This window comes from Cervus canadensis, chromosome 12 (genome assembly GCF_019320065.1).
Source record: "Cervus canadensis isolate Bull #8, Minnesota chromosome 12, ASM1932006v1, whole genome shotgun sequence".
In the NCBI taxonomy this organism is placed as follows: Eukaryota; Metazoa; Chordata; class Mammalia; order Artiodactyla; family Cervidae; genus Cervus; species Cervus canadensis.
The window spans coordinates 8,052,604-8,076,353 of record NC_057397.1 but is presented as its reverse complement, the minus strand read 5'-3'; the positions used below and the strand labels follow the sequence as shown (position 1 = coordinate 8,076,353).

The following is a 23,750-nucleotide window of genomic DNA, read 5'->3' as shown; positions in this document are numbered from 1 at the left end:
CACGGGAGTTGGGGCTCAGGGAAGTAGGTGACTTGCCCAGGGCTCCATGGCCAGAAAGTGTAGAATCAGGATTTGAGCCTCTCCTTTTCTTCCGGCTGGGCCAGACCGGAGGCTGCCGTGAACTAGGAGAGAGCTAGGTGTTCCCTGCTCTTAGAAACAAGATGTGCGGACCCCACAGTAACCATGCCAGCAGCCGCTAGTCCAGCGACCTGATCCTCCCCCAGCCTGTAGATGGCATTACTGTGCAGATTCTCACAGGGGAGGTGGCCCCCGACGGCCCAGCCAGCTGTGCTGCCTGCCGCTGTGAGAAAGCGAGCCCTGGTCAGCGGGTTTCAAAAGTGCTCGAGATCTCTCTTGGTCAAGGTGGTACAACCTTTCATAAGAATTCCGTTTTTAAAGCTTCCGGACAGCCTGCTAGTTTTCCCGTTGTGTTTTCAGGAGGCAGGCTGCGAAGGCCCTGCTGTTTGCAGCCCGGGGTGTGCCTGAGCTGGCTCCCCAACTTCCAGGACTCCTCGGGGCCCTTGGCTGAGCGCATCCACTATTTAAAAGTTAATTACACGCTTACAGTCGAATTGTGTTGACAGGAAGGTAGCACACACGCGTGCCTTCCTGCCTACTCGTCTGTACGCCACTTGTCCTCAGCCCCTGGGCGATCCCGGCGCGTTGTGTGTGAGCTCCTGGTTCACTGACATCACGTAGGTGTTGTGAGCTTTGCCGAGGCAGTGGAAGTCCGCTGTCGCCCCCAGGAGTCCCTGCACCCCTCACAGCTCCACTTGTTGTTAAAACCAAAGCTGTGAATCACAGCATATAAGGTGGTGCCTGGGGTCCCTCCCCAGTTAAGACCATGGACTCTTGGGGCTGGGAGAGACCTTGTCTGCCAGCACATCCAGGCCTTGTACAGGCACCAACCTGAGTCGGGGCCGAGTGGCCACCACGAGGCTTGGGACAGACTTGATGCCCCCACCGTGACCTGGGCACTGTGGCCTGGTGCAGTATCCGTGTCAGAGCTGGGATGGGTGGGTGGCAGAGAGCAGCCCGTGCCCCTGTCTGTGGGGGACCGTGCTCCTGGGAGCTGCCCGGAGGAGAGGCCCCCACAGCCGGGCCCCAGGGGCCCCAGAGGGGTGCCCACTGGTTTTCCAGAGGTCAGTGTCCAGTCCTGTCTGGCCAGGAGCACCCTGCTGGGCTGTGGAGGCCTCTCCTGGGCCAGCAGAGGACCAGGGCCCCCGCCAGGTGTTGGGCAGCCCCCATGTGGGGCTGCCAGTCTATTCCTGGGGAACTAGGCCCAGCCTCAGGGCCAACACGGGCTGGAGGATGTTTATTTTTACCAGAGGACTGTTCAGAACCTTCCGTTACTTAAGTAATCGTGCCTTCAATAAGTTTGAATCATGCTGTTCCCAGGCGGTCGCCTCCCTCTGGAACAACTCCTTCTTTACCACGGTCCCCCCGCAGGGAGCACGTCCACCCCAACTGGACAGAAGCGGCCACGTCACACGGCTCTCCCCCGGCACTGATGGGACTGGCCCACCGTGGCCCGGGCTCTGGGCTCTGCACCTTCAGGCACCTGTCCCAGCCCTTCCACGCTGTGATCAGGGACGTCTCGTTCAGCTCTGGGCTCTCGGGGCCCAGCCTGTCACACCTGGAGACCCCAGGGCTTGCTGTCCCAAGGGAGAGGCCCCAGAAGAGGCACCTGAGCTAGTTTTCCTCCTTCGTCCTCCTCTTTCTCCCTGCCCCCCTGGGACTCTAGGAGGCTCCTTGCAGCTCTGTGGTCCTCCCTCCAGCTGGAGGAGGTGTTGCCTGCTGCCCAGTGCAGACCCTCCTGGCTCGGGGGTCCGGGGCGCGGGCCGCTTTCCCCAGGACCCTGCCTCCGGCCTGTGCCCGGGGTCTCGTGTGTGTGTGTGTGTGTGTGTGTGTGTGTGGAGGCAGAACCGCTGCTCTTTCACACCTGTGCCCCTCACTGGGGCCACTTGGTGATGGCTCCCCACGGGGCTGGTTAGACCCTTCCAAGGTCACCCCAGGCTTCTGAGCAGTTCCCACGGAGAGCTGGTTCTCACGGCTTTGGTGTTATCGTGAAGTTTTTGTCTGACAATACAAGCGTATCTTGATGAGGAAGGCTTTGTCTATTGAGAGAAAGAATGAAGTTCCTATTCCCATTTCAGATCTTTTGTTAAACAATTTATAGGCCGCTTTCCCGGTACCTTGGCCCCCTCCCCCCAGAAGGACCAGTTTATCAAAAAAGCGACTGTGTTGAATGGGAGGCCGCGCGTGACCGAGCGTGGCCGCAGTCGCCCGTGACCTCACTCAGCCCTCGGCGAGCTGCGACGCCCCCGGCGTTTCCTGTGAACCGGCAGCCTTCCTGGTCCCACCATTGTTGTTCAGTTTTGCCTGGAAGAAAACAAAAATTATTTACTACGCACCGGTGCTGTGTGTGTTTAGAGCCTTGCTGGGAAATGCCACGTCCGGGCCGTCCCAGCGGCAGCCGTGCTGGGGACAGACGGGGGCCGGCCCGGGGCTGTGTTCTCAGGCTCGTCGCTGCCCCGGGGACGTGATGGGAAGCGTTCATCTTTGTCGCTCCCATGTTTAAACGAAGACATGTCCCTGCTGTGGTCAGCACTGGGTGCCCCCGGCCCTCCCCAATGCCTGACCGCTCAGCTGATGGGGGGCTCACACCCCCGCTGTGACTTTCAGGAGAACTGGGGACAAAGCACAGAGACGGACCCCACCGACGGTCCAGGCAGCCCCCCGGGCTCTGCAGCCTGACCAGCTCCTGGCCCAGCCGTCTCTGCGCGGAGGCCTCCCTGGCGTTGGTCGGGGGGTCCCGTGCAGGATGAGGAGGAGATGGGGGTGCAGGGGGAGGGCCCTGGAGCGTTGAGCCAGGGGAGCTGGTGCGTGTGCCAGCGCGCTCTGCCCTCATGGGGCTTCGGCCAAGCCTTCTGAATGCGGGCCGGCTGGACTGGCAGGCAGGCAGCCTGGTGACCTGCGAGGGCAGTTTTGGGGGAGCTGAAGGGGGTTCCAGGCTGCCGTGGGTGGAGGGGGACGGGAGGTGGGGAGGGGGGCGACAGTGACAGCCTCGCCAGAGGAGACGCAGGCCAGCCGCCACGGCAGCTGCGGGACGGGCCCAAGGTGGTGCTGGCGGAGCCAAGCGGTGGCGGGGCTGGGGGCGCTGACTCCGGGTGGTTTCCCCCGGCCCCTTGGGTCATGAGCCGGCAGGCCCTGCTCAGGCCCTGGGAACCTGCCAGGCAGGCAGTCTGTGCACACCCACGGCCACTCCTGCGGGGCCAGGGCTGTGGGCGGCCGATGCCGCGTGACGGTGGTTTCCCTGGGTGAGCAGGACGCAGATTTGGGGTGAATTGCTGAGCAGCACCCAGCTTGACAACTTCCCGAGATTTGCTGTCAGTTGCGTGACCCCTTTCAGAAAGGGTTGACAGAGCTCCCCAGGTTATGTCTCTGAAGCCCCACAGCCCCGTGCTGCCCCACAGGCCCGCGTCTGAGGGGATGGACGTGCCCACAGAGAGAGCACGGGCCCCCACGAGCCCTGCTCCCAGAGACCGCCTTGCACAGACGTCACACCGAGCACAGCTCGCCGCAGAGGCGTTGACCCAGAGTCCTGCACGTGGCAGAAATACCCCTGAGGGACAAAAGGAGGAGAACTGCGGTCAACTGTCATCAGCAGACCTCTAGGAAATGCTGAAGAAGCTGAAGGCAGTTCTTCAGGCCAAAGGGAAGTGATACCCCGTGACCCCAGGATCCCGAGGAGGAAGGAAAGAAGGGTATGGGGATGGTAAGAAGAAAGACAGTTTCATCTTGGTTCCTTTAGAATGAGTGACTGTTCAGAGCTCCCTGCACAGCCCAGGTTCATCCTGTCTACAGACGTAACGTGTGTGCCGCTTCAGCATAGACGGACCTGGGGTGGACGGGCACATACAGGCGCCGGGGTCTCACCAGAGGGGAGCGGTCTCCACTCAGGCTGAAGGTGATGTGCAATAGCCTCTAGAAGCAGCCGTGCCAAATAAAGCTGAAACGCCAGTGTGCGGATCACCATGGAATGTGGAGGAGGACTCGCGTCACCAAGGGAAGGCAGGCGCGAGAGGGACAGAGCCGGCCGGAGGCGCAGCCGGAAGCAGGCAGTGGAGCGGTGGGCCCAGCGTCGCCCCACGACAGCTGCTGTCAGCAGCAGGGGCCGAGCACACCCGCAGGAGGAGACTCGGGAGAGTGGACGGAGCAGAAATACTGTGATCCATGGGGGTTGAGGGTGAAAAGGAGGGGACGGGAAGCCTGAGTCGGCTGGGGCAGCGCTGACCCTGATACAGGGGATTTCAGGTGCGCGTGGAGCTTCACCCGAGGGGCAGAGGACCGCCCGGGCTGGGAGGGGCGGCTCCAGAGTGAGGGGCCCGTGTCCTGGGGTCAGAGCCGCGAGACACCCTCTTCCTGCACTGACACACACCCGGAAGGCAGACTCGACACCGGGACTGCCCTGCGTCTAGAGCAGAGGTGGGCAGGCGGTTCCTGTCGGGGCCGCAGGGCGTGTTCCCCTCAGGGTTCTGCCGGGAACCGGGCAGGGAGGTGAGAGTCGGCAGGGAGGTGAGAGTCGGCAGGTGTGGAGTCCGGAACACTTCCCGGTGCCTGAAGCAGGAAAGCCAGGCCCCCAGGGGAGATGGCGGGCGTGTGCACACGTGCCTGTGTGAGTGTGTGTGCGTGTGCGTGCGTGCTGCAGCCCTGCACGCAGCCCCATCACCAGGCTAGTCAGTGTTCAGTAGTAAGGTTGTGACATTGAAAAAGCCCAGCAAGAGACACTGTGTCCCCCGGGGTAAAGGATGCTCTCCTTTGTCTCTGAAGCCGACCACAGGCTCCTGGGAGTGGTTCAGGGAGGGAGTCGTTCCTGAGAAGCCCTCTCTCCACACCGCGTTCTTGAGGGTGGGCAGCGCTGGACCCTGACACTGAGCGTCAAGGAGCCAGGCCCGCCATGGAGACCCCAGCGCGTCAGTGGAGCACTCTCAGCAGGCTCCCCATCTCCTGAACCAGCAGCTCATCCTACCGACTTAGAAGCAGGAGCGAAGTTCACCCTACCTAAGGTTCTGGAAAGGTCGAGGCCAACACCTTGAACTCTGGGCTGAATGCGTCAATATTTTAATGGGCACACTAGCAACGGTTTTGAAAGGTGCTTCCCTCCTCCTTTGAAAATGATTTCCTCCTCCTACACAGTTTATTTTTCTTGGTAGTTCAGCACAATATTCCGTTCCTCAGCGCCCTTGGCGGTGTAAAACATTCGCTGACCGAGTCGCTGGCGTGCCAGAGCACCTTGTATTTTTTTTTAAGTCAGCTCTTCACTGAAGTTGACACACAGAAGTGCATGACCCGCGTCCCCTAGCGGGGTGAGCTGTCCCCAGGGACCCCTGTCCAGGTCAAGGTCAAAACATCCCAGCCTGAAGCCCCCGTCCGTCCCCCGCCAAAGGGCAACCACCACCTGGCCCCTCCAGCGGAGGCTGCTTCCCCGCTGTGGCTGTGGCATGAATGGAACCCGCAGAGTGTGCGGGATGCAGCTGGGTGCATCCTGGGCGTGAGCGGGCCAGACCTGTCTCTGTCCCAGGGATGGCGGGCCTCAGGGTTGTATCACCCGGCGACAGAGTGGAGGGCGGGGCCAGGGAGGGTCCGTGCTTACATGTGGGAACCAGGCAGCCCTAGGTTTAAATGCTGGGGCTCCTGCTTTCGTGCTCTGTCCACACGGGGCAGATCACCTGACCTCGGAGCTTCAGACTGCCCGTCTGTGAAACGGGCATGGTCATCCCTACCTCTGTGCAGGTGGGAAGGTTAGGCACCAGAACCGACCCCCTGGCTCCAGCTGGACATGCACGGAGGTGTCCCCTCTCATCGCCCTCAATAGCCACTTGGAAGCCCACTGCTGGGGCTGTTTAGCGCATCAGTGCTGCAGGGCCCTGGTGATAGATTTTGGCCAGTGAGGCCCAGGGTCCCAGGATCATGGGTCCTCTAGTCTCTAAAGCTGCAGCCCCCTGCCGTATGCCATGTTCTGGGCTGATGGGGGCCTAGTCCCTGAGGGTGGCATTGAGCAGAGACCCCAGGCCCAGTCAGCGCCAGTGGAGCGAGAGGGCCTCACCCTCATGCCACTGCCCCCACAGGGGCCTGCTGCATGGGGCTGACACCACGTCCTCCACGCGTGCATGGCGGCCCGGGCCCGCTGGGTCTGGGTGCTGCTCCAAGGCCCTGCTCTGCCGCCCCCTCCCCCGCCCAGGGCCTGCTGCGAGGGGCTGACACCACGTCCTCCACGCGTGCACGGCGGCCCGGGCCCGCTGGATCTGGGTGCTGCTCCGAAGGCCCTGTGCACCCTAGGGGCCCGGCTCCATGGCCCAGGTCTGGCCTCGGGCCATTTGATGCTTCCCAGGTGGGCTTTGGTTGGTTTCAGACTCCTGGCCTTGCAGAGGGGTGCCTGCCTGAGGGGTCTCCAGCTGGTGGGTGTGTGTGCGTGGCGCGTGCTGCCAGCCGCCCGCCTGCCCAAGGGTGATGGTGGTGTGTGTTGCAGGCCTCCCGGAGCAGTACTACAGCCTCACCTGGTTCCTGAGCCCCATCCTCGGCCTCATCTTCACTCCCCTCATCGGCTCCGCGAGCGACCGCTGCACCCTGAGCTGGGGCCGCCGGCGGCCTTTCATCCTGGCACTCTGCGTGGGCGTGCTCTTCGGAGTGGCGCTGTTCCTCAACGGCTCTGCCATCGGTGAGTGTCCTGCCCTGGGTGCGGGGGCATGGAGCCGGGCTGCACCGGGCATGCAGGTGTGAGGAGCCCAGACCGCTGGTCCTGGCCGGGGCCGCTGGCAGGCGTCCTTGGTCCCCGGGCGGTGGCCGGGCCGTGGGCCCCACGTGGGAACACCATGGGAACCTGTTCTCAGGGAGCGCTTCCTGTTGTGACCCATTTGTTTTTAATGCATATCTGACACCACGTCCTGTTTCCAGCATTATTTCAGAAATTATCTTTTTTTTTTTCTCCTTTTCTCAGACTTGGTATTGAAAATGTCCAGACCTAGTTTGCTGCTTGTTTTTTTGGTTCACATATTCGGGGGTTTGTTTTGCTTCTTTCTGTTGTTGTTTTGTTTTCAGTTAAAGCAGCTATTTGTGGGAAAATACCTTTTGTCTTGAGAGTACCCGTCAGAAATGTGAAAAAGCAAAAGTCTTGTTTTCTGGTGACAGCTTTCTAAGACAGAAGTTTAACCTGTGTCCTGACGCAGGTGAACTTGCCCGCGTCCATGTCGGTCCTCGGGCGGTCACGGACGCTGGGAGGCTCAGGAAGGGAGACGGCTGAAGAGTTCCGTGTGCCCCAGAGCCTCACTCAGCTCCTCCAGGGCCCACGCGGGCTGGCAGGGTGGCGCAGTCCCAGACTTGGAGGGGGTGCAAGAGGGGCCTCCCTGAGCTGTGCACCGCCCCCCCCAAAGCTGGCTGTCAGGAGTCCACAGGGAGCTGCCCTCCAGGCACCTGCAGGCTCGGTTCAGAGGGAAGCTGGCCTCCACAGGGACCTGTCTGTGGGGTAGCCCCAGCCCACTGTGGCCCACACACAGTACTTGGCGCCCCCAGCCTGGAGCCATGTCCCTCCTGGCCAGAAGCCCCTGTCCTGGCCCTTGTGGGGCGGGGCTGTCTGGGAACCCCCACCTGCAGAGTTGGGGGGTGCCCCAGGCTCCCCAGCACCTCTGTGCCCAGAGTGCTCCTCGTCCAGTACGGCCAGCAGCAACTCAGCCTTCAGGCAGCAGGCTGGTCTCCGGGTTCAGGGGCAGACTCACCCGAGGCAGGTGTGTGATTACGGCTTATAACCCGCTTCAGAGCGGCGGGAGAAACGAAGCCCGCCTCCTGTGTGGAGAGGCTGTGCCCAGGAGCACAGAGCCCCCCGAGACGGCCGCAGCGGGCACTGAGCTGCTGTTCCTCGGTGCCCCGGCAGGCCTGGCCCTCGGCGATGTCCCGACCCGGCAGCCCATCGGCATCGTGCTCACTGTGCTGGGGGTGGTGGTCCTGGATTTCAGCGCTGATGCCACAGAGGGGCCCATCCGTGCATACCTGCTGGACGTGGTGGACAGTGAGGAGCAGGACATGGCCCTCAACATCCACGCCTTCTCTGCTGGTGAGCGGGCCCTGCCCAGCTCTGAGCCCCACCCCCCGGCCTTACCCGCTTGTCTGAGAGCCTCGGGTCTGGGGGGAGGCGGCTTCACGTGGACCCCGGTGGGTGAGGCAGCGAGCAGGGACCCGGCAGGGCCAAGTGCCTGGTCTGAGGTGGGGGTGTGCTATGCTAGCATGCTGGCCTCCTCCTCCATTCGGGCAGTGTTCCCATTGGATGGGAACGTGGGCTCCTGAGCTTTGGGGATGGCGGCCAGTGGGGAGAGAGTCCCGGAGCGGCCGCCCGTTTCCCTCCTAACTCAGGAAGCAGGAAGCTGTCGGGTCAGGATTCCAAACCTGGGCTCAGCGGTCGCCTCGTCCCTGCTCCTCCTGCTTTCTCTCTCTGAGTGACCCTGGAGCCCCCCTCGGGGGGAGTTGTGAACACCTGTCTGGGCTCCCCGCCCCGCGGCCCATCCCCCTCCTCTGCTCACGCTTGCGCTGTCCCCTCCTGTCCCCAGGCCTCGGCGGGGCCGTCGGCTACGTGCTGGGCGGGCTGGACTGGACCCAGACCTTCCTGGGCTCCTGGTTCCGGACACAGAACCAGGTGCTATTCTTCTTCGCGGCCATCATCTTCACGGTGTCCGTGGCCCTGCATCTGTCCAGCATCGAGGAGGAGCAGTACAGCCCCCAGCAGGAGCGCAGCGGGGACCCGACCGGCACGCCGGCCCCCGGCCCCCGCGCGTGTGTGCTGGACGGCGGCGCCCTGTTCCCGGACGAGGTACAGTCGGAGCACGAGCTGGCCCTGGACTTCCTGGACGAGGGCCTGGTGCGCAGCAAGAGCGACTCGGTGCTGCACGTGCGTGAGGCCGCGCTGGGCCTGGAGCCCAAGCTCTTCCTGCAGGACATCGAGCCCTCCATCTTCCATGACGCCTCCCGCCCCGGCACCCCCTGCAGCACCGGCCAGGAGTGCGCCCCCGCCCAGCCGCCCCGCCAGCCCCCGCCACTCCACACACCCGCTGGCGAGGATGAGACCCTGCTGGAGGACCCCCTGAGCGCGTCCAGGCTCCCGAACGGGGGCGGCGCGGGGCTGTGGGACGGCCCAGGGAGCTACAGCCGGGCGGCCCTGAAGGCCCCCGCCACGGTGGGCCCTGCCCGCCGGCGCCGGCACGTGTTCCGCCGGCAGGCCTCCAGCACCTTCTCCTACTACGGCAAGATCGGCTCCCACCGCTACCGCCACCGGCGCGCCAACGCCGTGGTGCTCATCAAGCCTTCACGCAGCATGAGCGACCTGTACGACCTGCAGGCGCGGCCGCGGCAGCACCGCCACCGCCACCAGAGCGGGGCCACCACGTCCAGCGGGGACTCGGAGAGCGAGGAGGGCGAGGGCGAGACCACCGTGCGGCTGCTCTGGCTGTCCATGCTGAAGATGCCCCCCGAGCTGGTGCGCCTCTGCCTCTGCCACCTGCTCACCTGGTTCTCCGTCATCGCCGAGGCCGTGTTCTACACCGACTTCATGGGCCAGGTCATCTTCGAGGGGGACCCCAAGGTGAGCACCCGGGACCCCCTGCCTCGTGGGAGGGAGCAGTGACAGCCGGCCCGGGTGCACCCCTGTTGAGAACGTGGTCAGGGGTCCTGGTGTATGAGTGTGAGGGCATCCGGGCCTGGGTCCGTGCTGAGCACCCCCCCCCCAACTTTGGAAGTGTGGGAACGCCAGGGAGCTGGAGGCAGGCAGGCCGGCTCCCACCACACACAGATGGCCCCAGAACCTGCAGGCTGAAGCAGTTTTCTGTTGTTGCCGGTGTCCAGGCCATGTGGGTGTGGCTTCTGGGCCCCAGGGCATCTGCGGGCTCACAGCTCTGCTCGTGTGGCCCAGAGAGGCACCAGGAGGTCCAAGGTGGTCACGGCTCAGGCCTCCCTGCCCCACACGGCCCACCAGGCTGAGGCCTCCCCGCCCCGCGCGGGCTGCCAGGCTGAGGCTGCTGCTCCTCCCGACGCTGCCGCAGTTGAGACGTGTCAGTGATTTTGGCGTAAGCGACCCCTTCTCCTGGAGGCGCAGCACGCCAGCCCCACCCCCTGAACCCTCGTCTTGTGTCTGGAACAGGCTTTGTCCAACTCGACGGAGTGGCAGGCCTACAGTGCGGGCGTGAAAATGGGCTGCTGGGGCCTGGTCATCTACGCGGCCACTGGTGCCACCTGCTCAGGTAAGCGGCCCCCAGCCAGGTGAGCCGAGCACCTGGACGCGCTCCGTGACCAGAAGGACTGACAGGCGTCCTGCTCCATGGGCCACAGGCCCAGCCCCAGCGGGACCGGCCCTCGGGGACAGCAGCCGTGTCACGTTCATCGCCGTCTTGAGGCGGAGCCGGCAGCGCTGCTGCTGGGACGGCAGTGCTGTGGCCCCTCAGCTGCTCTTGTGCAGACGCCTGCTGGCTCCCGGGGAGGGCCTGCCAGGGCTCAGGGCGATGGCGGCGCTGCAGGAGCTGTACTCTGAGCCGGGAGGGCGGGCATCCCGGGTCCTGCCTCAGTGCACGCAGTGTGTCGGGGGTCTGCCGGAGGTCGGGGTGGCTGGAGGAGATAAGTGGCCTTCCTTGGGGTCCACTGTGTCCTTGAGGACAGAGGGTGGGAGTGACAGGCTTCAGGCTCAGCAGCGGCTTGCAGGCACGCCTTCCGGGAGCGGGGCAGAGCCGCAGTTACGGGCCTCCGGCTGATCCTGGCCCGGCCCCTGCCCAGTCTCTACCTGAGGATGACAGGATAACGGCCACTGGCAGCAGCCAGCCAGCCTGATGGTCACAGTGCTGTCTGCTCTACTAAAGGGCTCCTCGGGAGGGCTGGGTGAGAAAGCCTGACTCAGAGGGGCAGAGCCTCGTGAGGAAGACCAGCCACAACTCAGTCCCCGAGGCAGGGCAGGGCCCAAGGCCAGAGTGGGCCTGGACTGGCGGAAGGATGGAAGGCCTGGCCCTGCAAGGCAGGGAGTCCCCCCGGGGCTGCAGGACAGAACTGGGCTACAGGTCTGGAACCACGAGGGGCGACCTCCTTTTGAGGTGTGGCGCCCCTGGCAGTGGACTGGGGCACGGTGAGCTGGGGGTCCATCCAGGGGCTGTGCGTGGCGGCTGGGGGGCGAAAGACAGGGGCGTCCCATCCCTGTTCCTGAGCCAGGCTGAGTGCAGCGGGGGTAGGGGCGCGAGCAGGCCTGTGCCTTCCGATCACCGTGCGGCCCCTCTCTGCAGCCCTGCTACAGAAGTGCCTGGACAACTACGACCTGAGCATCAGGGCCATCTACGTGCTGGGCACGCTGGGCTTCTCCGTCGGCACGGCCGTGATGGCCGTGTTCGCCAACGTCTACGTGGCCATGAGCATGATCAGCACGATGGGCGTCGTCTCCATGAGCGTCTCCTACTGCCCCTACGCCCTGCTCGGGCAGTACCACGACCTGCGAGAGGTGCGGGGCGGGCGGCCGCTGCGGCGGCTCGGGCTCCCGCGGGCCCTCCCCACGGGGGCGTTCTCGCCCACGTCCTCCCTTGCTCCCGCGCCCTCGGCCTGTGGTCTGCCTGGGAGGAGTGTGTGTGTGTGGTCTAAGGGCAGTCAGAACTCTACAGCGCCCCAAGTGAGGGTGGTCACGGGACCCGGTGCGCCCCCCCCCCCCCCACACACACACTGCTGAGCCATGGTCACCGCTGGGGGTGACACACACACACACACACACACACACACACACACAGCCGAGCCATGGTCACCGCTGGGGGTGACACACACCACCCACACACACACGCCGAGCATGGTCAACGTGGGGGTGCAACACACACACAACACACATTACACACACACACACACACCACAGCCGAGCCATGGTCACTGCTGGGGGTACACACACACACACAACACAACACAAACACTGCGAGCCATGGTCACGCTGAGGGGTGACACCACCACACACAGACTGACCGAGCCATGGGTCAGCCGCTTGGGGTGACCACACACACACACACACAAGCCGAGCCATGCTCACGCTGGGGGTGACACACACACGACTACACGCCGAGCCATGGTCAAACCGCTGGGGTGACACACACACACAATCCACACCACACACACACTGCGAGCCATGGTCACCGCCTGGGGTGACAACACCACACCAACCACACAAGCCAAGCCATGTCACGCTGGGTCACGACAACACACACACACACACACACACAGCCGAGCCTGGTCAAACGCTGGTCACACCGCTGGGGGGTCACACACACACACACTGCCGAGCCATGGTCACCTGCTGGGGGTGACACACACACACACACACACACACACACAGCCGAGCCATGGTCACCGCTGGGGGATCTCTCTTCTCTTCCATGGCTGTCTGTCCGCTCACAGTGGCTACACTGTCTTCAGTAGTTTTACACGAAGACCTGAATGAAACCTGGTAGTGTTAAGTTCTCCAACTTGGTTCTTCAACACTGTTACTTGGTTACTCTTGACCATTTCCTTTTTACTTAAATGTTAGAATCAGCTTCTGGACTTTTTTTTTTAATTAGAAACACATTGATTATATGCATCAATTTGGAGAGAGTTAAAACTTTATAGTATTGAGCCTTTTTAATATTCCCTAAATATATATTGTATTAATTGTCATAGCATATTTATAGATTCTTCCAGGCTTTCTGCACACACAGTCACATCCTCCATTGGTAATGAGTTTCATCTCTTCCTTTCTAATGCTTAGAGGTTTTATTTATTTTCCTTGCCTTCCTGCAGTGGCTGGAACCCCCAGTACCGTGTTCAGTATAAATAGGGGGTGTGGGGAGAGCCAGGTGAGCAGGTGTGCAGCCTCTGAGGGAAGGCAGGTCTGCCCAGACCCCAGGGACGCCAGCGCGGCTTGGCCCTGCCCTCACGCCGTGCCCGCCTCTCTTGCAGTACGTGCATCACAGCCCCGGGGCGTCCAGGCGTGGCTTCGGCATCGACTGCGCCATCCTCTCCTGCCAGGTCTACATCTCCCAGATTCTGGTGGCCTCCGCCCTGGGCAGCGTGGTCGACGCAGTGGGGACCGTGCGTGTCATCCCCATGGTGGCCTCTGTGGGCTCTTTCCTGGGCTTCCTGACAGCCGCCTTCCTGGTCATCTATCCAGAGGTGTCCGAAGAGGCCAAGGAAGAGCAGAAGGGCCTGTCTTCCCAGCCGCTGGGTGAAGGCGCGAGCGGCAGTGCTGAGAAGCCCATGGTGCTGAAGCTGTCCCGGAAGGAGGGCCCGCAGGGGCTCGTCGAGACCGAGTCGATGGTCTGAGCTGCACCGCACACACATTCCAGGGCGGCGGGGAGGCGGGGGTGGCGCCCAGCAGCCTGGCTGCCGTGGCCTTGGCGGCCGCGTGCACCAAAACCCTTCACCGACCCTGGTGGAGGCTCAGTAGCTGTAGGGTAGGTTTGTGCCAATAGGCAAAAACACCTTATTAATTACTTTTTCCACAATTAAAAAGAATCATTTTTTTAATCAAAAAAAGATCTTTTAATTTCAACTGTCCCTTTTGTTCTGCAGGTATATTATTCTGCATGTTTTAAAATTATAAAGCAGATTTACCTTCTAGAGAAGCAATTTAGAAAAAAAAATTTTTGCATTTCTAAAGTTATAATTGAAAGCAAAAAAGTATCTGATGTATTTTGCTATATCTTATCTGAAGTCTTCAGATAATGGTCGTGTAGTCAGTGACTAAAACACTTTCTATCACATTTTTTCCCTGTGGATGCCTACAGGTATTTGGACGTTCTGTCAGATCGCGTCACATTTTGTTGGTGCTGCAGCTATTGGAGAGTACTTTTCTCTATGATTATTTTAGAAAAAAAAATTTTTGTCTTTATTTTCCAAAACTGTGGTTTTCTTGAAGAACACATCTCCTGCTTTCCTGTTTGACACATTGTACCCGGGCGGCGGGCAGCAGTAGCGGGGACACCAAAGCTAGGAGGAGGCTGGGCCCCCGGGACGCTGGTGGGGAGACCCGCCTGGTCCAGCTGGACCGCCCGCCGAGGGCAGCCCTGGAGCTGGCAGCGCCGTCCCCCTGCCCGCCCACATCTGTGCCCACCCCACCCATCGTCTTGTCTGAAGCTCCGGGAGATGCTGTGACTTTTGCGTTGCACTTTGTCTTTGAACCATCTGTCGGGGGACCACGGGGCAGAGCTCCCGGCGTGGAACTGCCACCCACGCCCGCCGCCAGGCCCACACGCTAGACACTCCATGCCCATCTGACCTCTGCACCTGCTCACCCCCGCCGGCTGCCGGAGTCAGGGCCGCCCCGCCGTGAAGAAAGCGGGTCTCGGACAGGGGCACGGTCAGCCCCACAGGTCAGCTCAGCGCGGCGTTTCTAGTTTCAGCGCAGAACCAAACTTGCACCCCAGGGAAGCACAGTCGTCACATGCTGCAGCTGTTTGGAAATGCTTTTCAAACCACAATCTCTTTCTAAGTAAGCAGTTTCTGCTTTTCTTCTTTGGGACGGTCAGTCTAAGTCCGCTGATCTCAGGAGAAAGAGGGAGGCCTCCCACACATCGCCCGGATAAAGTGAGAGGACTGTAACTCTTCGCTGCCTCAAGTCGATGTGTTTTTAAATAAAGTACTTTAAAACGCATGAGAGTCATGCTGCAATATGATCATTCTAAAGCAAATATATATATATATAGATAGATATATTTCAAGATGAAGCTACGCAGTTTTTAAATAAACTACTTGAAGTTCCTGTGTGTTGAGAGGAGCAGCCGCGCTTCGTGTACTTGACCGGCCTCTGGTCCCCTCCCATCTCCGCCGCTGGCGGCACTTTGCAGCTGCAGTTTGTCCCTGAGGAGCAGCGGTGCCTCTCTGTTGTGGATGCAGCCACAAGCCACGTGTCTGCCCCCAGAAGCCCAGGGTCACGGAGAGCCGACTGGGAAACGGGAGCGTTTTCAACGTGCATGACGGCTGGACAAGGGCCTTGGGGATCCTGTGCCCAGGCGGGCAAGTCCTTCCCACTCCCAAGCGCGCCTCCCCCGGCAGGTACCCGGCAGGTCCCTTTCATGCCGTTCGATGGCCTTCGTGGCTTTAGGATGGAAAGTCCTCCTGCTGTGACACTATAGATCGCAGCCTCTGCTTAGCTGCTCTGCTCCTCGAGGGGGTCTCCTGACAGCTAGAAAACGGGGGGGCAGTGAGCTGAGAATGTAGGGGTGTGGGGGAAAGCCCAAGTCAAGCTCTGAGATGAACCAGCCGGAAGGGCCACACCTCCCAGGCCCATGCTGTCCACAGCCCGGCCGGGGCTTGATGTGTAGGAGCAAGCAGGGCTTGTGGCAGGACCACCACCCTGGGGATGCCAGCCTTAAACCTGATCTAAAACAGCAAAGACACGGAAGGACAAGAACAACCCTGGAACGTGCTCGGGGCGGAGGCCCGCTGGGGAAAGGCCTCTGTCGGCGGCTGGCGCAGAAGTGGGTACGTGTGCAGCCGTCTCGAGTCCTGCAGGCCGCCAAGCCTTCTGCCTGTGTGTGCCCAGAGTGTGTCTTACCGTGTGGGCCTGGGAGGGCAGGTGCCTCACGGCCCAGGTCAGGAGAGAGCGGTCATGGAGCCAGCCTCCAGTCCTCGTCGGGGGGTGAGCTTTGCATGGGGGTATTGTGGAGTGAGTGCTTTTGCCTCAGCCCCATTCCCGCAGCGAGGTTATTCCCAGGTTGCACTGACCCGAGGCTCTGGCGTCACCTTGTGTCTTGAGAAAAGCAGAGCGGGCTGTCCGCGCGGTGGTGGCCGGCCGTGGCTGGGGGCTGTGGTTGGTTCCTAATGCTGTACCTCAGATAGCAGTGGGGGCCACCGGCAGACCACTCCAAGGAGCGTGGCTGTGGTCCCCTCGCTTGAAAGGTCCTCTGGTGCTCCAGCCAAGGTGACCAGTGGTTTGTGCCACCCACGGGGTAGGCTGGCCGGGTAGCCGATGCCAGAGTCGAGCCTGGAGTTGGCCTCGTGGGCCCTGGGCATCGTGGGTACCGGTCAGGGCTGGGTGCTGTGAGCAGAGGGCTTGGTAGGGATTTGGCTGGTTGCCAGGTCATATCGATGGACTACCCAGATAGGGTGGCGTGGATCTGATCTGCGTCTTTGGTTCCCTAAAAAGTCAGTGAAGACAAGGAGCACCCTGTCCCCATTCTGCCGACAGTCAACATTGGCGCTGTTTCTGGGCGGGGAGTGGAGGGCTGGCAGCAGGGTGCCACTCCCCACTGCCCCTTGTGGGGGGCAAGCAATGGCTGGGCCAAGAAGGTCATTGGCTCCAAATAGTCCTCAGGTGTGTTTCTTAAAGGCGTAAGAGTGTGTGGAGAAGTAGCTGTCTGCCCCCCAGAACCCCAAAGTCAAGCCTCTGAAGGGACTGCCTGTGTGGTGTGTCTGAAGAACACTCCAGAAGGTCCCAGCCGTTCCCTCCTGTGGCCGAGGGTGTGAGCCACCAGCGCCAGAGACAGCCACTCGGAGTGAGTTTGTCAAACACCACATTGACTGGACTTAGAGTACCTTCGAGCTGTTGGGCTCACACCTGAGCCTCCGTCTACCTTTGGCCACCCCCGCCCCGAGCACAGGCGAGGACCCTCCCAGGAATGTTGCTCCTGGTGACAGACGCGCGACTGTTCACGCTACATCTGCAAGCAGCTGCTTCTGACTCTCCATCCGTCTTCTGCCTGCTTCCGGGCCTGGGGGCTCAGGCCGGCCTGCCGGGGCTGCCCGGGGCCACTTCCTGAGCGCAGCTGCCTGGGGCATGGTGTCCACTCAGTGTGGCCCTCAGCACGCAGCACGTCGGGGCCTCCATCACTACCTCCTCCTGGGGAGCCGGCCCCCGCCATCCTGGCCCCTCACCCAGCCTGTCCCCGGGGGGCCAGGGGCAAGGCTCCATGTGCTGTGGGCCAGGACTGTGTCTCGGTGGCGGAATGACCCGATTATTGGAAATGCCTCTTGAACTCCCCAGGTGTCTCGGAACAGGACTTATTTAGTTCCATTGTGAACTGGCCACAGGACAACATTTTTTTATCAACTTATTAAGTTGGAGCACTATAATAGCTCTTGCTGATTTTAGCAGTGATATAAGTGTGTGTTAAACACATAACGTTTTATGAGGAAAAGGGATTATAAAGAGTAATACCGCACATTACTGAATTTTGTATCAGGTGGGCACACGCAGCCTGGTGTGTGTACCTGAGCGCCGAACCCCCGCTCTCCCGGCTGCTCCAGGGGCTGTGGCTGCATGGCGCTGTCTGCCCCTCCCCGCACACAAGGTCCTGTCTGTAACGCGCTCACCTCCCGGTGGAGACCGGGCTCCCCGCGTCTGTTGCGCTCTGTTACTCTGTGGCTGAAGCTTAATAAACCTTTCCCTGCCAGATCCAGTGTGGGTGTGTGTCTGCCAGGTCCCCAGAGCCCCTACCTTCGCCCCTGCCTCCCTGGAGCCTGAGGGCCCATTGCGGGGAGGGCCTGCCCGTGGGTGTGGGCTCCTGGGGTGGTGCTCAGAGGCCCTCCCAGCTCCCAACCTGGGGCCCATATCTGAGCCCCCAGCACCCCCGGGACCCCTGCCTCACCTGACTCAGATGTGGGCTTAGGCTGAGCCAGCAGGAGATGAGGCTCACCCAGCATCCAGTGACCTGGCCCAGCCTTTTTAGGTCAGACCCCGGGCTGGGGCCCCAGGCCATGTGGGCAAACATCCCCCTTCCTTCCCAAGGCCTGTCCTGGTGGGTGGGTGGTGGGGTCCTGACTACTGGTAAGCGAGCCTTCTAGGAAAGAGGGGAACTCGGGTGCCACCCTGGTTACCGCCCGCCAGACAGAGGGGCCAGGCTGCCATCAGGCATGAGATGGGTGCCACAGCCTGGCTGGGGCTGCGGGCAGCTGCCAGTCACCGCCACCCTGACTGGGCATTGGCTTTAGTGAAGGGGGAGGGGCTTGCCCGAGGTCACACAGGTGGTGAGATGTGATGCCGGAGGGGTCGATTTGATCAAAAGAGTCTGCTTGACCTGCACGGGGAGGAGAGTGTGCATGCTTACTAAGTCGCTCAGTCGTGTCTGACCCTTTGTAACCCTCTGGACCTGTGCAATTCACCAGGCTCCTCTGTCCATGGAATTCTCCAGGCTAAGAAGACTCGAGTGTTTTGCCATTCCCTTCTCCAGGGGATCTTCCCACCTCAGGGATCAAACCTGCATCTCTCATTTCTCCTGCATTGGCAGGTGGGTTCTTTACCGCTAGCTAGTGGGGAGCAGGATTGCCCTTAATTGGGGTCCAGCAGAAGCCGGCCCCAGGATGGGGGAAGGGAGAAAGGGGTCGGCTCGCGCGCGTCGGGGAGGGGGTGCGGTCACCAAGGGGCCTATCAGGGCGGTCTATCCCGGTCATCAAGGGGATGGAGGCTGGCAGGCCCCGGGGCCTAGTCCTGCGCTGTGCCATGAGCGCCCCGCGGACGGACCCTGCGCACACCTCCCGGTCGGAGGGACCAAGGGGCTCCTGGGGACTAGAGGGGACCACGCATCGCGCCTCCTGCGGCTGCGCCGGCCGCTAGAGGCGGGCGCTCCCTGCGGGGCGGAGCTTGGAGTCCGGGCACCGCCTTCGTCCCCTTCGCGGCCGAGCGAGTTGGCAGCGCCCTCTGGCGTCCGCCCGGGGAGCGCAGGGCCGGCTAGACGGGAGCGGGCCGGGGGCGGTGCCGCACATCCTCACCCGGCCTCCTGCCCCGGGGACGCGCCAGGCTCGGGCAGGAGGGTGCGCAGGCTGGAGGGGTAGGTCACCGGAAGCGAGGGCCCCGGACCCCGCCTCAACCCGCAAGCCTCGGCATCTGTCCCACCGCTGTTAGTGCAGAATCTATGTTTTGTTTGGGTTTTACAATTGAACCACCCCACGTAGAGTTTGCAATCTACATTTTTTGTTTAGCAAACTATTTGATCATCTTATTAGCACGGATTGGTCTACTACATTCCTTTAACAATATGAACAGAAGTTTTGGGGGTGTTGTTCTAATTTTTATTGGAAAATCAGAGAAAATTGTATTTATATCTTGTTCATCTTGTCTATTATCACCTGTCTGTCTGTACTTCATCTGTCATTGTAAAAATTCACTAATTTGTGTTTCTGGTAGGTGTGCCTTAGGATTTTCCTAGGAGTAGGGGAAGAAAAAATTATTAGTGAAAAGAGTTGAATTCTTAGTGGGAAATCTCACATTTGGCTTCAAACTCAGTACAGAGAACTCACTGGCATTAATTATAAACCTTTTATCTACTTCCCATTTGCACAGTTCTTTTTTGTTGTTGTTTTTGGACAGTTCGTTTTGCATCATTCTGTTTTGACATGCTTGGTTCTGCCAACAAAATTGAGAGACTGTATAATTATATATATTACATAATTATATACATACGTAATTATATAATAATTGTATATATATTTGGCTGCACAGCACAGCATGTGAGATCTTAATTCCCCCACTGGGGATTAAACCTGTGACCCCAGCAGTAGAAGCACAGAGTCCTAATCACTGGATCGCCAGGAAGTCCCTGTATAATTTTCAGATCAGGAAACTGAGCTCTGAGATACTAGACAGTGGGCACATGGTGTCTTTCCCAGGTGCTCAGAAATGACAGACACACACAGACACACTCAAAGACAAGGCAGGGTTCTTCCAGAGGTCCGTAAACCATGAGGGATCCTGGAAGGAAGGGTATGGAGTGCTGTCTCTTTGTGGTTTTCATCTGTGTTTCCTTGGATGTTAAGCATCTTTTCCTGTGTTTGCAATTTATATATCTTCTTTGGTGAAATCTCTAACCTAGTTTTTTGTCCTATTTTTTGGTTGTTTTCCTTGTTACTTTTGACTTCTCAGAATAGAATTCCTTTATCTGACATATATTTCGTAAAGATTTTCTCCCAATCTGTAAGAGGAAGAAGTCTGCCTTATTTCTGATTTCAGAGTGAAAACACTCTCTTCACCATTAAGCACAATGTTTGTGGGTTTTAGCTGCTCTTTATCCAGTTGAAGAAGTTTCCTTCTATTCCTAGTTTGCTGAGAGTTCTTAACATGAATGGATATTGAATTATGTCAGATATTCTTTCTGAATCTATTGAGATGAACTTGTGTTTTCTCTTTTTGCATTTGTTAAGATGGTGAATTACATCAATTGGTCTTGAATATTAAGCCAACTTTGCATTCCTGTGGTGAATTTCCTTAATGATAAGGTAATGTCCTCTTTATGTATTGCTAGATTTTATTTTCTAAACTTTTTAAAAAGATTTTAATGTTTAAGAGGGGAACTGGTATTTTTTTCTTTGTAATATCTGTTTTTTGTAGCAAGGTAATGTTAGTCTTATAAATGCAATAGGAAGCATTCAACTCTCCTGTTTTCAGGAAAAGAATTATCAAATTTGTATTATTTATTCCTTATATATTTGGAAGAATTTATCAGTGAATTCTTTGTCATTTTTTTCCTGTCATCTTTTTAAATTATGGATTAAATTTCTTTATTGTAAATAAGTCTGTTCAGGTGTCTATTTCTTCTTAAATTAGTCATGGTTGTTTATATCTTTTACATAAATTTTCCATTCCATCTAAGTTTGATGCCAAATTTACTGGCATCAAATTCAAAATATTCCCTAATTCTTTAACATCTGTAGAATCCGTAGTGATTTTTTTTTTTTTAAGTGGGTGAATTTACACAGTGACATGAACAGGTGCAATGTTCTATGAACATTCTGATATATGCCTACACCTGAGTAACTAACACTCAATCTGCATGAAACGGTTTCTTCAGATAATTCTTTCTTGATGCCTTCCAGCTTACCCCCGATCCCCACTGATATGAATTCAGTTATCATGATTGTTTTTGTCTGGTTTGAACTTCGTGTGAATGGAAATAGCAGCCTTTGTGTCAACTTTGCCCAGCCTGCTTTGGCGAGTCAAACACACGGCTGTTCAATTCCTTTTTTTTTTTTTTTACTGCTGTATAGAATTCCCTTGTGCAGCTATATCACGTCCATTCTCCAGCTGATGGGTGTTTCCAGCATAGGGCTATCACAAATAAAGATGCTATGGTGATTCTCATGTCTGTTCATAGACATATGTTCTGCTTTATCTTGGGTAAAAAGCTAAGTGTGGCATTGTGGAGTTGTAGGGTGGGTATGTGTCTAAAAGAAGCTGACCGCTCGCTCAGTGGTTATGCTGTTTCTATCCAGTGGTGTATGGACACTCCATCTGCTCCATATCCTCATCTTTATTTGCTGTTGTGAATCTTTAACATTAGCCATTCTCCCATCCAAGTACTAACCAGGCCCGACCCTGCTTAGCTTCCGAGATCAGACGAGATCGGGCGCGTTCAGGGTGGTATGGCCGTAGACAACATTAGCCATTCTCAAGTGTACAAGTGTTATTTCACTGTGGTTTGACACTCCTGATGACTCATGATTTTAAGCCTCTTTTCAAACTGGCCATCGATATACCTTCTTTAGTGAAGAATCTTTTGCCCATTTTTTAAATTGTTTTTCTTTTTATTGATTTGTAGGAGCTCTTTATTTATTTTGGATGCAAGTCTTTGTCGCATAGCACTGTCAATAGTTTCACCTCATCTGTGGTTTCTCTTTTCACTTAATGGCATATTTTGATGAAGTCTAATACACTAATTTCTTCTTTTATATTTAGCACTTTTTGTATTGTTTCTTAAAAAAAATCTTTGTCTATACCAAAGATATTTTGATATTTTAACACATTTAAAGATATTTTAATATTTTTAAAATTGAAGTACAGTTGGTTTATAATGTGTTAATTTCTGCCACACAGCAAAGTGACTGAGTTACACGCATACATATTTTTATAGTTTCTATTACAGTTTATCATAGGATATTGACTGTAGTTCCCTGTGCTGTAGTCGGCCCTTGTATATCCATTCTGTCTATGAAAGCTTACCTCTGCTAAGCCCAGCCTCCCACCCCATTCCCCCCCCAGCCCCCTTACCTACCAGCAGTCTGTTCTCTGTTCCTTGAGTGTGTTTCTATCTCATGGATAGGTTCATTTGCCATATTTTAGAGTCCACAAGTCATATCATATGGTCTTTCTCTTTCTGACTTACTGCACTCAGTATGGTAATCTCTAGTTGCACCCATGTTGCTGTAAATGGCATCATTTCGCTCTTTTTATGGCTGGATGGTATTCCATCGTGTATACGGACCACATCTTTACCCACTCTGTTGATGGACATTCAGTTGCTTCCACGTTCGGCTGTTGTATATAGTGCCACTGTGAACACTGGGATGCATCTTTTTTTTTTTTTTTTTTTAATATTTGGCTGCGTCGGGTCTCAGCTGTGGCATGTGGGATCTTAGTTCCCCGACCAGGGATCAAGCCCATATCCCCTGCATTGCAAAGTGGATTCTTAACCAGTAGACCACCAGGGAAGTCCTGCATGTATCCTTTTGAATTATAGTTTTCTCTGGAAATATGCCCAGGAGTGTGATGGTTGGATCATATGGTGATTCTACGTTTGGTTCTTTAAGGAACCTTCATACTGTTTTCCGTAGTGGCTACACCAACTTACACTGCCACCAGCAGTGTGGGAGGGTTCCCCTGCCTCCACACCCTCTCCAGCATTTGTTATCTGTAGACGTTTGAATGATGTCCATTCTGACTGCTGCAAGGTGCCACCTCACTGTCCCTCTGATTTGCATTTCTCTGATAGTCAGTGATGTTGAGCAGTCCTGTACTATTTTAAAGACGCCCCCACAAGTTAACCCTGGCTAAAGTAAAGAAACTGGACAGCAGTGTTAGCACATGAGAATTTATTCCTGATGAGGTGAAGATACCTGGTTGCACGTGGATGGGAATTCAATAATTTATGTGGATTTCTGATGGGCTTTTACTCTAGTTTTTCATGTGTGTACAAAAGCAGAATTCCACCTTCTGCCCTCTGCTGCTGGGAGACCAGTCTTCCCTCTAGAAGTCAGGGGAACACACCTTCCCCAGAAGGACGGACTGGGGGGATTCAGCCACCTGGCTCTTCTCTGTACCACAGTCTCAGGACATCCCAGAACATGATCAGACCTTCCAGAATGCTTAGGTTCTGCCCCGGCCAGAGGCCAGGCTATAGCTCTCAACTGGGAGTCACTGCAGACACCTCGGAAGCCTGGCTGTGTCCTGGGGACCTGACAGAGAACTTGCTCACGAGGTCTGGCATGATGTCCAGCCAGGTTCCACAGACCCAGGACAGAGGGTGTGGCAGCCAGCCTCCTGTGGCGTAACGCGCTGTGGCCCCCTGGGGGACAGCCTGGGGCCCTGACGCAGCGCTCCCTCTTTGCCCAGCAGCCAAGCCAAAACAGGGACGAAAGCTCAGTGTTACAGTAAAATTGTACAAAAGGCCTTTTGCTAGTATGATTATCTTCAGTTAAATAATAAGGCACTGTCTACATATACATTACACGCTGTGCAGCCAGGATCCAGATGCAGTGGAAATGGACACGCATGTCCGGTAAGGGTTTGTTTGTGCTGTTTTAGATAGAATGCTGATCTTTGGTATAAAAAATGTCTCTTTTCATTATAAAAACACTGCATTTGTTAAACATTGACATGAATCAGCCATGGATTTACATGTATTCCCCATCCCGATCCCTCCTCCCATCTCCCTCTCCACCCGATTCCCCTGATTCCCCTGGGTCTTCCCAGTGCACCAGGCCTGAGCACTTGTCTCATGATTCATGTCAAT

At 57.5% G+C, this 23,750-nt stretch overlaps 1 protein-coding gene across 2 annotated transcripts in view; it reads left to right on the top strand.

Moving 5' to 3' along the window:
• Window positions 1-17,425, top strand: part of SLC45A4 (solute carrier family 45 member 4) — a 65,922-nt gene extending 48,497 nt beyond the window's left edge. Inside the window, exons 4-10 of one of the 2 annotated variants that reach the window (XM_043483346.1) lie at window positions 6,533-6,721; window positions 7,931-8,110; window positions 8,601-9,628; window positions 10,184-10,283; window positions 11,307-11,518; window positions 13,060-13,347; window positions 13,818-17,425. In XM_043483346.1, coding sequence (XP_043339281.1) covers window positions 6,533-6,721; window positions 7,931-8,110; window positions 8,601-9,628; window positions 10,184-10,283; window positions 11,307-11,518; window positions 13,060-13,347; window positions 13,818-13,946 — 2,126 coding nt within the window. In that variant the 3' untranslated portion in view covers window positions 13,947-17,425. Of the gene's footprint in view, window positions 1-6,532; window positions 6,722-7,930; window positions 8,111-8,600; window positions 9,629-10,183; window positions 10,284-11,306; window positions 11,519-12,990 lie in introns of both variants that reach the window. The other variant, XM_043483348.1, reaches the window with a different exon arrangement.
• The last annotated feature ends 6,325 nt before the right edge of the window (window positions 17,426-23,750 follow it).